The 17,940-nt window shown below is 45.0% G+C and overlaps 1 protein-coding gene across 50 annotated transcripts in view; it reads left to right on the top strand.

The window, feature by feature from the left end:
* The first annotated feature begins 291 nt into the window (after positions 1 to 291).
* map3k20a (mitogen-activated protein kinase kinase kinase 20a) overlaps positions 292 to 17,940 on the top strand; it is a 32,435-nt gene continuing 14,786 nt past the window's right edge. The window contains exons 1-11 of one of the 50 annotated variants that reach the window (XM_049006390.1): positions 292 to 600; positions 2,301 to 2,478; positions 2,839 to 2,926; positions 9,716 to 9,817; positions 10,329 to 10,394; positions 10,952 to 10,980; positions 11,081 to 11,218; positions 11,494 to 11,580; positions 14,366 to 14,440; positions 15,264 to 15,370; positions 16,844 to 16,979. In XM_049006390.1, coding sequence (XP_048862347.1) covers positions 563 to 600; positions 2,301 to 2,478; positions 2,839 to 2,926; positions 9,716 to 9,817; positions 10,329 to 10,394; positions 10,952 to 10,980; positions 11,081 to 11,218; positions 11,494 to 11,580; positions 14,366 to 14,440; positions 15,264 to 15,370; positions 16,844 to 16,979 — 1,044 coding nt within the window. In that variant the 5' untranslated portion in view covers positions 292 to 562. Of the gene's footprint in view, positions 601 to 2,300; positions 2,479 to 2,838; positions 2,927 to 4,512; positions 5,732 to 5,833; positions 5,885 to 5,935; positions 8,993 to 9,715; positions 9,818 to 10,328; positions 10,395 to 10,951; positions 10,981 to 11,080; positions 11,219 to 11,493; positions 11,581 to 14,365; positions 14,441 to 15,263; positions 15,371 to 16,843; positions 16,980 to 17,940 lie in introns of those variants that run through there. The other 49 variants (XM_049006382.1, XM_049006353.1, XM_049006373.1 and 46 more) reach the window with 49 other exon arrangements.

Raw genomic sequence — 17,940 nt, 5'->3', positions numbered from 1 at the left:
GTTGCTTAATAATTTTGTTGTGCAACCACTATGCTTTATTTTACCGAGGAGCGGAGTGAAGGATTTCTCGCTTTCTCCTCCAAGGGGAGCTGTTGTTATCTGATTTTGTTTGCACAGTTTCGAAATACGGGACTATATTGGTATAGTTCTGGATCAGGAAGAAGTGCAGCCGCCGGAGAAACCGGCGCAGCGGATCTTCATGAGGTTCGTTTTAGCTGAAGTTTAGGCACTGATTTCCCCCGATTGTGAGCCGGCTTGTGGAATCACCTACAGAAAACCGAAAAGGTATGTTTGCATATTGAATCTCCATTAAGGGGATCTAGCCAAAAAAAAACCTGTGAAAACTTTTCTCATCGACCGGAATGCTGTACGGCTCGCTGGGGGAGATTTGATACTGCTACGCGTTTTACAGTGCTCAATGTTCCCATGCTTTCCGCTAGTACTGGCATTTCCATGTTGAGATAAGAAAGTGTCACGATTGTTAGCATTTAAAGGCATATGTCCCCCGGATGTCCACTTTCTGTTTGACATTGCCGAGTAATTCTAGTTCGTCAAGATATGCATGGGATTGCAGACACGTAAAGGTGAGAGAAACTCCCCGTAAGTAAAATTTCCTTTGGTCTGACTAGTTTAATCAGTATACGTTTTATTCATTTTTATGTATAATTTTTTCTTTGGTGTGAGATCTCAAAGACGACAAAAAATACTTAAGGTTCGCTCCGGTCTGTGAATTACAATAGGCCGGATAAAGTTACCATCCAGCTAACATCCCAGGCACCTTAAAAAGGCAGCCCGTCGTTTGGCATTTGACCACAACTTCCCTTATTGGTGGTTTATTCCATTATTACTTGAGTAGTATTTGAGTAATAATGGAATAAACTTCACTTCTCTTCGAAACTTTCATATATGATATTTCCTAGCTTTTCCCCGATGTACCTCTGCGCTTTAGTGCCGAGCAACTCCAGGGTTGTCCGTTCGAGTCCCGTCTTTGCTCTGTATGCATGACATTGTCAGTATTCTGTTTTGTAATATATATATATATATATATATATATATATATATATATATATATATATATATATATATATATATACCAGAAGTGCTAAATAAATCCAATTATTCTTATTAAATATTCTCTTCATATACGATCCTAGACTACCTTCCTTAAATTTCTGCTCAAGGGATAGAGGGTTCACTGGGTATGACTGGGGTTCAAACCCATACCTCCGCCATGTGTGCTTGGAGTTTCCGTGATCTCTCCATATCATGCAGGCTTCCTCTCAGAGTCACCGCATTCATATTACCTGCATCGGTAATATGGCTGTAGCGGAGTCACTGCTTATACCTAAATGTAACTGGAGGGTGGTACACCCAGTAACATCATGGGTTTCACTCTGTGACAATGAAGGCGTTTTCGGCTGGGCGGAATAGCGATCTGTCCCAGGTTACAGCCCCTTAAAAAGCACCATTACAAAGCAAGGCTGCAAATCATATGGTGCCATAACCAGACAGCAGTTTCCTGAAATGTATAATAATATCACATTGGTCTGAATTGTGACATAGAAATAATGGAATCGTGCATGTAGAGTTTAGTGTCTGATTTGGGGTTTGTGTGCAGTGACCCCTGCAGGCTGAGCCACATGGCTGAGCCGTAGTATGATGTCATTTGTGTCACATGTTGTGCTGTAGTACCTGTTTCCCATACGGTTTAAATAAGTGTTTATCACGTTCAGAATGATATCACTAACTTTTTGTTCCTTTTTACCTCCATTAACCAAACCACTAACTTTTGTTTGTAATGTGCTATTTGTGTCACTTATATGTGGTTTTGGACAGAAGTGCTAAGTAAATAATGTGATTGTAAGCCCGTGGGTACATGTTCATAGGTTTTGGTCATGTGATCATGGCACAGAGCGAGAGAGTGACAGCACATGCCTGGGGTACCATTGGACACATGCCACCTGACAGAGGATGCTCGGCATCCACGTGGTCTTGGTGAGGCCCTGGGAAGGCATTGTGGGTCAAAGCAGGTGGAACTTGCAGGAAAATCTCTGCTCCTGGTTGAGTTTATGAAAGGAGGCTAGGCAGGGATATTAGCTTGGGGACTGAAGCCTGAGCTGGAGGGTTACTGTCCTGGCGTGAAGGTTTGCTCCCACTGTGTGGAGCTGAGGTTGTACACCTCACCCAGGAATTACAGGCCTGTCTCCGAAAAATCCGGGGGGGCGGGTTGGAGTGTGTCGTCTGTCCCTTGTTTCGCTGCTTTTCGTAAGCAGATTTTCGGTGTGTTTTTCTTCTGCCAGTTACAGGGGTCATTATGCCATGTCGGCTGGCGGCATCTCCTTCGTGCAGATCCGGTTCGACGACATCATCTTCTACGAGAACTGCGGCGGGGGCAGCTTTGGCAGCGTCTACCGTGCCAGATGGATCTCGCAGGACAGAGAGGTGGCGGTGAAGAAGCTGCTGAAGGTGGACAATGAGGTAGCCGTAATGAATTTTCGGTCGTTGTTAATTACCTGTGTAATGAACACTTTAACCTCCTCCATGCTCGGCGGGTCTGTGCTGGCTGTGTAGAGTGTAGCGTCTGTGTTGAAAGGCTCTCGTGCAGGAAGCTCGTCTTCCTCCTGAAGGTGTATTAGGCCCAATTAGGGATCCATATTAGGTTCCCAGTCTTCTTATATCATCTGAATCAGGCGATTCTTCCCTTTGTTTTTATCACGTCTCAGGTTAACGTGTGTCAGATCACAGCTATTTCAGCGGCGCTTTACTGTAAACGTGCAGACGTGATGCTTCTCGCGGTGCCTTTGACAGTTTACATTCCTGCCTGTTTTGTGCCCCTAGGTGGAAATCCTTAGCGTTCTCAGTCACAGAAACATTATTCAGTTCTACGGAGCTATTCAAGAGGCACCCAACTATGCCATCGTCACAGGTAAAGCTGTGTTTTCTTTCCCCTTTGTAAAGTATGTGCCTGTCTATTGTCCTCGGATGAGCGTGAGCTTAACAGCAATAATCAGGACGCTGTTTGCACGTTACTGCTTGTCGTCTGCGTTGAGATGGCTTGTAGTCTGCTTAATAGTACTGTTGCCGCTGTTCAGTGCTCTTGTAAGATCATACCAGTGATGCTACTATGCAAGCCCTCAGGTCACCAGCTGATCCCATGGGGGCCCATTTCACTCATGTCCTGTCTGTCTGCCGCCTCCATGTGTTTTGCTGATTTCAAACAGTTGTAACGCATTGTGTTTATTTCATGCAGCCAACAGTGTTTTGTTTGACACTTTTTGTTTTGTTTCTTTTCATGAAAATTTTGTCCAAAAAAAAAAAATTGTCAAAAAATTTTGTCGCTTTGCTTTTAAGGAAATAATACTGTAATATCATTGCTGTATTCATCTGCAGCCACCACCATCTGCTAGTTTAAGATCTGTGACATTCAGGTTAACGTTTTTGGTTGAAGCACTGGAGAAGCTGAGGGACACTGTGGTTGAGATGGGTGACGGAGGACATCAAAGGGGTGCGGCTGGTATGGAAATGCAAATCAGATTCTGGCTCCTTCCATGTGCACATTCCATGTGTAGCATCACTGTTTCTGAGAGGAGACCCTCACTAAGAAGATCTTCAACCCTAGTGGGCTCCTTTTGATGTTTCTCCAAAAAGTGCTTTAAGATCCGTGCTGTTGGGATCATAAAATGAGAGGGATTTCTCTCTTTTTAGAAAACAAGTTGGCAATGGTTGGCTGCAGAGCAGGACCATCTTTCCCAGATATCAGTCAGTTTCATCATCCCTTCTGACAGCTGCCATGCGGTTATGAGACATTTCACTAGTCATTCCTCTGTTTATCAAAGCAAAATCCAATTAGTGCCAGGTAAATGAAAATGTTTGCAGGAGGCTTGACCCTGGAATTACTACTGCCATAAGAGCAATTATAAATGATCAGTCATCGTTTATGTATTAGTGGCATACACCTATACTTTATAGCATGTGATATTCATCAGGAAAGCCTTTGTTTGACTGATACTCCAGGACGGCTCCAGTCCCGCAGGAGACTGTTAATGATTACCAGCAATCTTTGTCCGTAAGCCCCAAGCTGAAATGAAATATTAATCAAGTCATTATATGCTCTCTCTCTATTGCCATTGTTTGATTTATTTTGGGAAACTTAATTCAGGCAAAAATGTAGAGCTGTTTATCCGAATTGTACCATTTAATTTAGCCATTTCTGAACAGATTCATTTTAAAAAGTAACGTGATTTAAAATCCCTTGGCTAAAGTTAAATTTAAAGAGCAGTTTTTTCTGGGGTGGGGGAGATTGTTTTTTTTCATAGACTTGTCAGGAAGTTTCAACAGTACAGTACTGAGCAAAAGGTTATAGGGAGATAATTATCTGTGGAATGTGCCTGTAAAATGTCCTGTTCACGTGTGTAAAGTACACTGTTTTCCTGATAATAAAGGATATCACCAAGTGTCCTGGTGACCAGAAAATTTTCGTAGAACCACTGTCATGTGACAGTGTGTTGACACTGTCATGTGACAGCTGCGATGTGTTGGCACACGCATCGCAGGTCAGGTTGGGGAGCATGTGCTGGTACAGCATGTTGGCACACGAATCGCAGGTCAGGTTGGGGAGCATGTGCTGGCACAGCGTGTTGGCACACGCATAGTAGGTCAGGTTGGGGAGCATGTGCTGGCACAGCGTGTTGGCACACGCATCGCAGGTCAGGTTGGATAGCATGTGCTGGTACAGCGTGTTGGCACACGCATCACAGGTCAGGTTGGATAGCATGTGCTGGTACAGCGTGTTGGCACACGCATCACAGGTCAGGTTGGATAGCATGTGCTGGTACAGCGTGTTGGCACACGCATCGCAGGTCAGGTTGGATAGCATGTGCTGGTACAGCGTGTTGGCACACGCATCGCAGGTCAGGTTGGATAGCATGTGCTGGTACAGCGTGTTGGCACACGCATCACAGGTCACGTTGGATAGCATGTGCTGGTACAGCGTGTTGGCACACGCATCACAGGTCACGTTGGATAGCATGTGCTGATACAGGGTGTTGGCACACGCATCACAGGTCACGTTGGATAGCATGTGCTGGTACAGCGTGTTGGCACACGCATCACAGGTCACGTTGGATAGCATGTGCTGGTACAGCGTGTTGGCACACGCATCACAGGTCACGTTGGATAGCATGTGCTGGTACAGCGTGTTGGCACACGCATCACAGGTCACGTTGGATAGCATGTGCTGGTACAGCGTGTTGGCACACGCATCACAGGTCAGGTTGGATAGCATGTGCTGGTACAGCGTGTTGGCACACGCATAGCAGGTCAGGTTGGATAGCATGTGCTGGTACAGCGTGTTGGCACACGCATCGCAGGTCAGGTTGGGGAGCATGTGCTGGTACAGCGTGTTGGCACACGCATAGCAGGTCAGGTTGGGGAGCATGTGCTGGTACAGCGTGTTGGCACACGCATAGCAGGTCAGGTTGGGGAGCATGTGCTGGTACAGCGTGTTGGCACACGCATAGCAGGTCAGGTTGGATAGCATGTGCTGGTACAGCGTGTTGGCACACGCATAGCAGGTCAGGTTGGATAGCATGTGCTGGTACAGCGTGTTGGCACACGCATAGCAGGTCAGGTTGGATAGCATGTGCTGGTACAGCGTGTTGGCACACGCATCACAGGTCAGGTTGGGGAGCATGTGCTGGTACAGCGTGTTGGCACACGAATCGCAGGTCAGGTTGGGGAGCATGTGCTGGCACAGCGTGTTGGCACACGCATAGCAGGTCAGGTTGGATAGCATGTGCTGGTACAGCGTGTTCGCACACGCATAGCAGGTCAGGTTGGATAGCATGTGCTGGTACAGCGTGTTGGCACACTCTTAGCAGGTCAGGTTGGATAGCATGTGCTGGTACAGCATGTTGGCACACGCATAGCAGGTCAGGTTGGATAGCATGTGCTGGTACAGCGTGTTGGCACACGCATAGCAGGTCAGGTTGGATAGCATGTGCTGGTACAGCGTGTTGGCACACGCATAGCAGGTCAGGTTGTATAGCATGTGCTGGTACAGCGTGTTGGCACACGCATCGCAGGTCAGGTTGGATAGCATGTGCTGGTACAGCGTGTTGGCACACGCATCACAGGTCAGGTTGGATAGCATGTGCTGGTACAGCGTGTTGGCACACGCATAGCAGGTCAGGTTGGGGAGCATGTGCTGGTACAGCGTGTTGGCACACGCATAGCAGGTCAGGTTGGATAGCATGTGCTGATACAGCGTGTTGGCACACGCATCGCAGGTCAGGTTGGGGAGCATGTACTGGTACAGCGTGTTGGCACACGAATCGCAGGTCAGGTTGGATAGCATGTGCTGGTACAGCATGTTGGCACACGCATAGTAGGTCAGGTTGGATAGCATGTGCTGGCACAGCGTGTTGGCACACGCATAGCAGGTCAGGTTGGATAGCATGTGCTGATACAGCGTTTTGGCACACGCATCGCAGGTCAGGTTGGATAGCATGTGCTGGTACAGCGTGTTGGCACACGCATCGCAGGTCAGGTTGGATAGCATGTGCTGATACAGCGTGTTGGCACGCGCATCACGCGACGAAATGCCTCGGAATCCCTTGGATCACCGTGGCTGCATCATGTGATATGATCACATTTGCCATCTGCGCTGAGCTGCGGTGAGGTTGCAAGGAGTCACAGTTTGGGAATGACTCTTATACTGTCTCAAGAAAGATAACAGCTGAGATTTTTTCCCAGAGTGTCTGCCTTTGTGTCATGTCAGAACTGATTTGCATGATTTAAGCCTGTGTTTGTCAGGGCATGCAGGGATTTGCATTAGCCTAATAGCAGCTTCCTGTCTTCCCATCATTGGCTCATAGGCACTGCCTATTACCGAATTACAGACCTGAGGTGATTCATAGTGGCAGTGGTTTCTTTTTGGACACCACATGGTTTCCTCCTGACCCCCGGCCTGACTCTGTGTGACCTCCCACGGTTCTGGTGTATATTCTCTACAGTCAACTCCAGAAATATTAGCAATGCCCAAGAAAGTGGGGTAAAAACATTTTATTAACTTTTGTGGAATCTTTCAAGAATATATGGAGCAAAATGATTTGCACTGCTGGAAAATGTCCTTAAATAAACACCAAAGACATTTGAATCCTTGATGTCTTTATATAGCTCCTGTTGCACAGGGTGTCATTGGTTACCTGTGAGTACCTCCTGTTTTGCTGGGATATGCAGGTATGACACAGGTGCAAAATCCCTTTGTCATTCATCAACATAATTATGACACTGTATTGGTCCCACTGGTGACCTTCCAGTCAGCTTAGCCTGCTGACTCACATTCTGCCCTTTGGGTAAGTGGGCAAAATGAGATCAATGGTTGTTCATTTTTAAAGATTAGGTGGCAGTAAAAATACCACTGCAGGCAATTAGGGCAATTATAAACAAACAAGAGATTTGTGACAATAGGGAAATGCAGCCATTAACATTGACAACAGCAACACAAGGGTTAAGGACTGTTAATAAAGAGCGTGATTTCCCCGGTAAACCAGTCTCCATGTCTCTCTCTGCTCCCACAATGCCTCGGTCTGCCCGTCGCCACACTGTACTGTGTTTTTCTTTAAAGTTTTTGCTATAAAAACCAGAAAATTAATTAACAAAAATTATTATTTGGTAGGCTTGTGAACGAATTAACCAAATTTCAATGCTTTCTTATGGCAAAAATTGCCTTGCTTCACGTACAAACAACCCTGGAACAGATTGTGTCCGTGAACTGCAGGCACCACTGTATTTCAAAATCAACTTTCATCTGTATCAGCAGAAGCTTTTTGGGTTGAGTTTCTCAGAAGTGATTCCTGAGACAATGCCAGGAAATGCAGCACCTGAAGTTTGCCAGGTATCTTTGGAATTATGTGTTGTGGTTACATGAGACACAGATGGAACTCTTTGGTAATGCACACCACTTACACGCCTGCCAAACAAGAGAGGGACTGCCTGCAAAGAAAAGCACCTACTGCCTACTGTCAAATATGCTCATGAAGGTCAACAGCATCATGAATTGCATAAAATACTGGGACATTTTAATCAAATATTTAGCGGTTTTTCTGTTTGAAAAAGAAATACAGGGTTTTTGCATTAATGTTTTAGTTCAGAATATGATTTATTGGTCTCTCCTGGAGCCGACATCTTATCGTGGTGGAGGGGTTTGCGTGTTCCAATGATCCCAGGAGTTAAGTTGCCTGGGGCTTTATGCCCCCGGTAGGGTCACCCAAGGCGAACAGGTCCTGGGTGAGTTATCAGACAAAATGCAGCTCATTAGATCCCTTATGATGAGTTATAACATAGACCCACGTTTTCCCTCGCCCGGACGCGGGTCACCGGGCCCCCCCCCAGAGCCAGGCCTGGGGGTGGGGCTCGATGGCGAGTGCCTGGTGGCCAGGCCTACACCCATGGGGCCTGGTCGGGCACAGCCCAAAGAAGACATGTGGGTCCCCCCTCCAATGGGCTCACCACCCATGGGAGGGGCCATAGGGGTCGGGTGCAGTGAGAGGGTAGCCTCCCTTCACCTTCGGGTGGGGGTACGGATCCTGACTGTTGTTTGTGCTTATGCACTAAACAGCAGTTCAGAATACCCACCCTTTTTGGAGTCCTTGGAAGGGGTGTTGGAGAGCTCTGCTGGGGGACTTCAATGCTCATGTGGGCAATGACAGTGAGACCTGGAGGGGCGTGATTGGGAGGAACGGCCCCATGATCTGAACCTGAGCGGTGTTTTGTTATTGGACTTCTGTGCTCGTCACAGATTGTTCCGGGCATGTCCCACTGGGAGGAGGCCCCTGGGAAGACCTAGGACACGCTGGAGAGACTATGTCTCCCAGCTGGCCTGGGAACGCCTCAGGATTCCCCCAGAGGAGCTGAATGAAGTGGCCGGGGAGAGGGAAGTCTGGGTTTCCCTGCTTAGACTGCTGGCCCCAAGACCCGACCTGGAAAAGCGGTAGATGATGTATGGATGGATGGATGGATGATTTATTGCATTTGTGGTTCATTTCATACATTAATATTTACATTAATATTTGTATTTGTGTGAGTTGCCAATAATTCTGGAGTTGACTGTATAAGGGCCCCCAGAGTTATTTATAATGAGCCACATAAAACTTATTGGAGGATACTCGCATTGATGAACTTAAAGGCCTCGTGTTGATCACAATCGATGACACTCAGGCTGAGGCACATAAAGGACTGTGTGATCCCGATGGAGGATACTCACTTGGATGCACTTACAATATTCTGCATGTGATCCCAATGGAAGATACTCATGTTGACTCACGTAAAGGATTTAGTATGTGAACCCGATGGAGGATACTCACATTGACTCACACAAAGGACTTAGTGTGTGATCCCAATGGAGGATGCTCACATTGACTCACACAAAGGACTTAGCGTGTGATCCCAATGGAGGATGCTCACATTGACTCACACAAAGGACTTAGCGTGTGATCCCAATGGAGGATGCTCCTGTCAGTGCTTTCTGGGCCCGTCTTCACTTTCACAAGAGTCACCTCTTTAACTGAGGAGTTAACTGAAGAGAGATGGTGTGATTTAAAAATACAATGAAAGCAAATCAAAACGTATACAAGGTTACTGGGACAATCAAAGCAATGAGTTGCCACTCATTTTTACACATTATAAAAATTATATTTTTTGTGTTTTGTAACAGAATATGCAAGTAGAGGTTCATTGTATGACTATCTGTCCAGCATTGAGAGTGAGCAGATGGACATCAGACAAATCATGACCTGGGCCATGGAGATAGCCAAAGGTAGGAAGCATTCCCGACCTCTTTGTTCGTGTAATCGATCAGCTGATGGCTGAAGCGCAGGTTCTTACCTTCTGTGTTATGAGCTGTAAATCAACCTTCCATCCATTTTCCATCACTGCTTATCCAGTACAGGGTCTCAGTGAGCCTGGAACCTACACCATGCGAATATGCAAACTCCACACACAGGACCAAGGATGCCAGTGCGTCCCACATCCCTAGAGGTGTGAGGCTACAGTACTGTCAAATAAGCCACCAGATCATAATGCGGCATAGCAACAGGGCACCCTAGATACAAACCACTTCCTGTTTGCCAAGCGCTGATGAAAAGCAAAGCTGTCATTGTCTCTTTCTTTTGGTGTGGACCACGTGTGACCGCTAAGGGTTCATGCTAATTAAAGTCTCAAGTACCGCATAATTTGTGCTGTATGGCTGCAGGTTCCAAATAACATTTAAGTTTACTTACTATGTCCACTGATGTTGTCCATTGAAATCTCTGTTTCTTTTAAAATAGGAATGCACTATTTGCACTCAGAAGCTCCAGTAAAGGTTATCCACAGAGATCTGAAGTCCAGGAATGGTAAAAAAAAAAAAAAAAAAAAGTTCCTCAGATATAATTAATTGTATTCTAAATCAGGGGTAGACAATTTTATCTTCAAAGGGCCAGTGTCTATGAAAGGATTTTGGGATAACCTTTAGGTCATCTGCTCAAACCCAGGTGTGAGGACTTTTCAGCCAATGAGTCCTCTAATTAGTGACCTAATTAGGGAGTTGTAGAGAGAACATGCAAACACAATGGCCTTTTCTGGATAAGATTGTCTACCGGTGTTTTTAATCATTGTGCATAGAAAGCAAATACAAATAGGATGACTTGTTGTTCTGATAAATGTGGGATTAAGGATAAGCAGGGAAAATTTGTATTGTATACTTTTGTTATATATCATCTTTTAGCTTGGGTCCTTATTGAGCTAGTATCGGAAAAATTCATTGCAGCATCTTAAAGCACTTATGTAAGTCGCTCTGGCTAAGGGCGTCTGCCAAATACTGTAAATGTAAATGTAATGTAAATGTAATATATAAAGTTGTTTTATTGCATCTTATTTGTCACTGATGTGAAATCTCTGTGTTGTGCTGCAGTGGTGATGACCACAGACAAAGTGCTGAAGGTATCTGCTTTCTTCTGAGTTTTTCCCCTGTGTCAGTTTTCCATTGACACTGCGGCGTGCAGTATGACGCTGAACGGCCCGTGTTTCTGATGTGTCCCAGATCTGCGACTTTGGCGCCTCTAAGTTCCACTCGCACACTACGCACATGTCCCTGGTGGGCACCTTCCCATGGATGGCTCCTGAGGTGATCCAGAGCCTGCCTGTGTCAGAGACCTGTGACGCATATTCCTACGGAGTGGTGAGTGAGCTTGCGAGGTCGCGTGCCGACTCCAAGTCTGACTGCTGTGCTTCCTAAATCACTGAGACACATGTAGGGAGTTCGGCTCGCTGGGCTGCAGGGTCATGCAAGGGCTTGCTGATGGTACTGGCCTGCAAAATATACTTCTGGCTCATGTCATTTGTATGTCACTGTAGAGTTGCTCCATTTCATTCCTGAGGCACATTTAATGATTAATGGACATTTATTTGGGAAAATAATTATAATTTAAGACACATTACTGGAACACCTTGCAGGTCCTGTGGGAGATGCTCACCCGTGAGGTTCCCTTCAAAGGTCTTGAGGGCTTGCAGGTGGCCTGGCTGGTTGTAGAGAAACATGAGGTATGTTCCTATGGTGACTGCTTGCTCTAAATGCTTCTCCTCCATCCTTCAGGTAGGTTTTCTGGTTGGTCAGAAGGACCACCATCATTGAGCCAGTGGAAGAACATGCTTAATCATTAGATCTGGGGACCGGATATAGCCTTGTCTCCTTGGAGCTCTTCACTGACTTCTGACCCTGAACCTGATTTGGACATTACACAGTCTTATCCTTCAATGTGTTCCTGAAATGCTGACTCTCCATCCAGAATAACAGGCTCCCAGGTATGGCAGTAACATAACCTTGTCTGCCTATGACCTTTTAGGACAATGGTGTCTTTTTGTAGGCTTCTAGAAAACGATATGACATGTAAGATAAGATGAGTTCTAATTTTATCTACCCATGTATTTATAATTATTTTCTCCACCCTTGAGGCAGTGCCGCATAGTAATATCCAAAAAAAGGGCAATTTTGACACTTAATCCCATTATAAGATAACTGAGTAACGTTAGCAAATAATATGACATTGAATAATATAATGTGAAAATGAAAAATGTCTGAAATCGGAATAAGATTTGAAACTGCAAAAAATAAGATCTGAATTTGAAATATCAAAATATATATGCAAGTGAAAATGAAAATAAAATATTTATTTAAAAAAATCAGGAATTGAATCAAAATTATATTTAAACTAGAGAAAAAACTTCCGTACACTTATTTTTAGTTTGAATACCGTGTGTTTTTTAAAGTTCAACATCAAAACATGAATTTTCAGTTTCAATTTTTTTTCCAAATTAACAAAACTTATCAGCCTTGATTTAGCACTATATTCATCCTTGCTGTTTAAATCATTCATAGACTGGATTGCGAGAAATTTTTTTTGAACTTTTTTACCTTCTAAATATCGCAATATTTATCGCAAAAAATCACATTGTGATATCTAAACAAGTGCAACCGTGGCAACAGCAGGTTAGCACCGAGATAAACATAACTTGTCCCACACTAAAATCCCCCCAGCTGGAAACGAACAACAAAACATTTCTGTGGGAAGAAGTATGATGCTACCACACTTGTGGCTTGCAAGAGTTTATGTAAAGAAATTATGTTCATGAATGTTTTTAAGAAGTTCATCATTACAAAAAATCATTTAAGCAACATGTTTTATTAGATATGTAATGTATATTTTGCTCAATAGCGATTGTTTATTTCCATGGTTTATTAATTATGACTGTATATTTAGCTCTATGGCAACATGTTCATTGATTATTACTGCACGTTTACGACGTTTTAAAAAGGTTTCTTTTTATTGATTATAAAAAAAATGTTCACGGTTGTTTTCATTATTTTACCTTATTTTCTCTTTATGTAGTGGTAATACTGTATTTCAATTTTCTGAATGAACACATTTCTTGACAAGGGCAGAATCTAAATTCCAAAAGAACATTGCTAATTGTGAGTGTGGGTTTGCTATGGCTAATCCTGGTTACAATCTGTCATTAGTGGTCTGGGAAAATTTTGGTTAAATAAATCGCACCAACACTGGAGAGAGCCACTGATAAGAACCAAGGCTGTCTGACTGCTATATTGAATTCGAATATGTTGCTGAAAACACGAGACGAGGTGTGTACCACCGGACCTGAGCAACAGTCTCTGCAAGTTAGTTTCTCCATGGATTTAAGTAAATTCAGCTACATATAGGCGACCATACTTGGTAGTAGAGAACACGGAATTTAGTTCATTATGATTTTTACGATGTTTTATTTTCGATTTAAAAAAGACACGTTGACAGACACATTGCCTCTGGTTTACAACTTTTCCTAATCGTTTTTCCAGTTTTTATAATAATAAATCTCACAACAAATTCCATTGTCCCTGCTGTACCGAAATTGCACCAAACCGTGAACCCAAAACCCAGGTTTGTACTAAACCGTTGTTATATCCCATTACTAAACATTAAAAAAGAAACAGCTGCTTAGTTTATACAGCCACTTCTTAATCTTCTCCTTTTTTATTGGACAGTTTTCTATATACAACACTATGGCTTTAAAGTTCCTTTACAAATATCAAAAGGACCAGGTGCATACTGAAACAAACAAAAAACAGAGAAAAGACATCAAACAACTGAAATAATATTAAAGGGCTTTCTTTGTAAATTATATTATTTTCTGTTATACTACACAGTGTCAGTGCACTTTTATTCTCCATAATTTTAAGGGTTTTTGCGTAAGAAACTCATTAAGAAACAAACTAAACTTAGGTTTCACATTCATATATTTTAATTTGCATGAAAACAATTTTAAAAATAAGGATTTTATTGATCAGAAAGTCATCTTTGTTATTGTCCATGACGAGACCTCCTCTCTTTCTCCTCGCACAGAAAGCAGTAGAAGGAGAATTCCTTCCTTTTATTGTTTGTTTCAGGTTGACTAAAACAGAGACACTCAATGCCTCGGCATACTGGCTTGTTCTTGGGTTGGCCCCAGAAACAGTATTATCACATGATTGCTATGACAAACGTCATCACTTAACAAGCGGGCAGATCTCTGAACCTTGTTGGGTGGAATCGAGTTCTCCCCCCTCCCCCCGAGTGTGTGGCTTGGCTCAGCCTGCGATTCTTCAAACCTCAGGGTTCACAAAGTGATTTCACTCTCAAATAATGTAAAGCTTATCTTTATTATATTACTGTTTCAGTTGTTAACATTTAATTTGGGAGAGAAGCTTTAGGATTCTTGACTAACCAATCAAACCAGTTGAAATAGACTGTTTATTTTATGAACACAACACAACTTGGCTCTTTTTACATTGCAGAGGTTGACTATCCCCAGTAGCTGCCCAGCCAGCTTTGCTGACTTGATGAGGAAGTGCTGGTTGACTGAGCCCAAGGTATGGCGCCCCCGTGTGTCCAGGATGATCACAGTATGCAGCCAGTACTGCAGGCACAGCCTTATCTATACACTGTAACTACTCTCGACAACATGCCAGCTTGATGCTTCCTGCTTGCTGAGACAAGCAGAAACTGCAAAAACATGTTTGACGGTCATTGACAAACGTACCCAGAGGGCAGGGCTAAGATGTTTGAAACTGCTGAATGGAACCTGTTTGTTTGGTAGACGCAGGCTTGCACACATTGCACAGACGTGTCTGTAAATGTGCTTGGGAATGGTGGGGCAGCACAGGATTTACCCACAGGTTTGGGTTGTAGGAGTAACTGTAAGTGAATGATAGTGGAGCTGAGCAACAGAGTAACAAGAGCTCATTGTTTGTCAGGGTCAGTTCATTGACGAATGAAGGCTTTGTCAGGCAAGTAAATAACCTGCCCAATGGAACCAATAAGGCCTGCCCCACAGAGAAAGGGACAAAAGCTATATATACCCTAATGTATTCTTCATTCATCCAACTTCCACCTGCTTTTTCAGTAAAAAAAAGGGGCTTGTAGCCTCTCCCAGGAAACAGGGGCCCCAGGGTTGGAGACACTCTGGAAGGGATGCCAGTCCATCCCAGGGCCCAGAGCTGGGGACACCCATGCTACGGTGAACGAGATAACGAGATTGTCTGTAGGTGTGAATGGTGTTAGTGCCCTATCCTAGGTTATTCCCTGTCTTGCTCCCATAGATTCTGGGAAGGACTCGATACTCCCATGACCCCGAATAGGACAAGCAGATACAGAAAACGGATGGATGAGTAACTGTAATTTTTCCTTCTCCAGGAAAGGCCAATATTCAAGCACATACTGTCAACCTTGGAGTACATGTCTAACGACAGTCAGCTTCCTGAGCAGTGCAACTCCTTCCTTCAGAACAAGGCAGAGTGGAGGTACTCCCAAAATACGTGTCTGCTAATTAAAATAAAATGTAAATGTGCTGTCCCGCATACCACAGCAGTAACGTTCCGTTTGGTTCTTCAGTCTGCTCACACTTAACACCCACAGAAGTTGTCACTGGTGCAGAGACACATCTAGAAGTGACTGAATCGGGCCTGAATGCAATACACTGATATTAAATATAGATATTAAAAGCATTTCTTAGTTGAAGGCTAAAGGCACAATATCTTCCATCTGCTGCTTCTTCTCGTCGTGCCCCGAACTGAAAGAAATCAAAGTTCCTTTCAAGCTAAAGTGTTTAATTGGCCTCTAGAAGACTGCGCAGGCGAGGCCTGATTGCGCAGGGCAACTGCTGCGTAAGTCGTGTCTGCCTCGCTGCCTCGTCTCCCCTCCGTAGATCAGCCGGGGTCTCACGGTAACATCCTGCCCTTATGCTAAGGCAAGCCTTCCTGGCCAATCAGCAGCTTTAGATCAGTCGGCCCCCAGGGACAGGATGGGCACCTGAGCGTACTCAGAGGAGATGGAGGAGAGCACAAGGCCCTCCTCCTCCTCCTGAGACTGGCAATGACATCACCTCTCCCGGGGGAATAGGTGGATCCTGATGAATAGTTCTGTCTCCTATTCTTACCTTCATCAAGAGCAAAGTTCATTGAGGGCATTCAGGGTTTCCTGCATAGATTTCATGCTGTACTCTCCCCTTATGATGTCACGATGCACAACGGAAGGTATTATTTAGGTTCTGGCAATTCCCAATGGCTCCTTTTAAAACCAGAAACATCGATGGCAAACAGTACTCAGTTCTGGAAAAAAGGGAATGCCTTTTTTTTCTGGGACGTCTGGCCCAGAAGATTCTAGCTGTGGTCTATAATAAGAACACCTTACCTCTGGAGCTGGTCCAGGGTAACATGATGGGGGTACTCCTGTTTTCACTATCGCCGCTACGGGCACCTGAGGTCAATGTGGAGAGGGGCAAAGGAAGTGGGGGGGGGGGGGGGGGATTGTGAGGAAGAGGAACAAGCAAGACCTGCTCCCCATGGGAAATCCCAGAAGCATCTGTCAGGAAAGAGGCTAGCAATGAAATCCATCACGAGAGGAGCCTTGAACATGGAGGGAAAGATCTGAGGATGGGGGCCGGCTTTAGTAGAGTGTGCTACCTGTCCCTATAAACCATGTCACACCACAGGTTTAAATGAACTTCTATTTATCAAAATTATTCCACACAGTTACGAGCTGCCTTCATTCATTTAAATGAAAACAGTACCTTACTGATGTTCTAAAGCCTCATTTTTCAAATATATCACCCCAAGCATGTTAACTGTACTCGTGCTTGTCGGTTTGTAGCAGCATCAAATGCTACCAGCTATTCTCCTCTGCCACGGTATCTTGTTTTCAGACTGGGAATTGAAATAGCAGGAAGTGGGCTGTGTCACATGTCCATGCTGATCATGTGACCCTGCTTGGTTCAGGTGCGAGATTGAGGCCACGCTGGAGAGACTGAAGAAACTGGAGAGGGACCTGAGTACCAAGGAGCAGGAACTGAAGGAGAGGGAACACCGCCTTAAGATCTGGGAGCGCAAACTGATCGAGCAATCCAGCGAGCCGGTGAGCCCCCCACCCCCCCGAGCGCGACACTCGTGGAAGCCTACTTTCCTGCACTGCACATGTAGGGATCTGTGTTGTTTGCCCTTTCTGTGACGTGGTGCCAATATGGCACCAGACTGAGTGCCTGCCAGACCTCTGCTTTTAGAAGGGAGCGGCCCGCAGGAAGCAAGGTATTACGGGGCCCCCGCATACAGCAGGGAGTGGCCCACATTGGTCTGAAGGGCAGGGGGCTGCTTTCTCTCCCGCTCACCATTCTGCCTTTTCATGGAGCACTCTGGGCACCAGAGCTTCCAGTCTCCGTGTCTTTGGCCAGTCTCAAGATGGTTATCATGCTGTACTGGTGCCTGACCTTGGTCCCTCTGGCTTCTTGCTAACTAACTCCCCAGTCTCCTCATGCTGCTTTTCATGCCGTTCTGCGGCGTCGCCGATATGGAACACTCGTTTTCCCCCCAGAATGCATTGCCTTACCTGCTCTGTTCTCAATTCCCTTCACTGCTGAAGTTCACAAAATGACCCAGTACTGACTTTTACATCTATAAAACAGCCTGCTTTGGTTTTATTTCCCTTTCTCCTGTATTAAATTATCATTCTCAAAAAGTACATACCATGGTTCTTTACTCAATCTTCTCTCACGCTGCTCCTTTCATCCTAATCCTTTCTTTTTCTTGTCCTACTGTCTTCTCTCCCTTCTCAGCCTTTCTTGCCCGTTGCCACAAAGATTAGCTAAGAGTCGTTCTTTGAGTCAAGGGTGGAGTCGAAGAGCCTGGAGATGGTTTGTGACATCGGGGCCTCCGGTAATGGGGAGGTGGATGGGCGGAGCCAGCAGGCCATGATGGAGGCACTTGGGGACATGCTTGCCCCCAGGCTCACGCTGTGCTCAAGCATATGGGTCAACATGCGGGGCCAGCAGAACTCTTCCAAGTCCTGCAGAGTCCGAAAGAGGCACAAGATTCACATGGCC

This window comes from Brienomyrus brachyistius, chromosome 1 (genome assembly GCF_023856365.1).
Source record: "Brienomyrus brachyistius isolate T26 chromosome 1, BBRACH_0.4, whole genome shotgun sequence".
NCBI lineage: Eukaryota > Metazoa > Chordata > Actinopteri > Osteoglossiformes > Mormyridae > Brienomyrus > Brienomyrus brachyistius.
The sequence above is the reverse complement of the archived record's forward strand: the minus strand, read 5'-3'. Positions and strand labels throughout refer to the sequence as shown.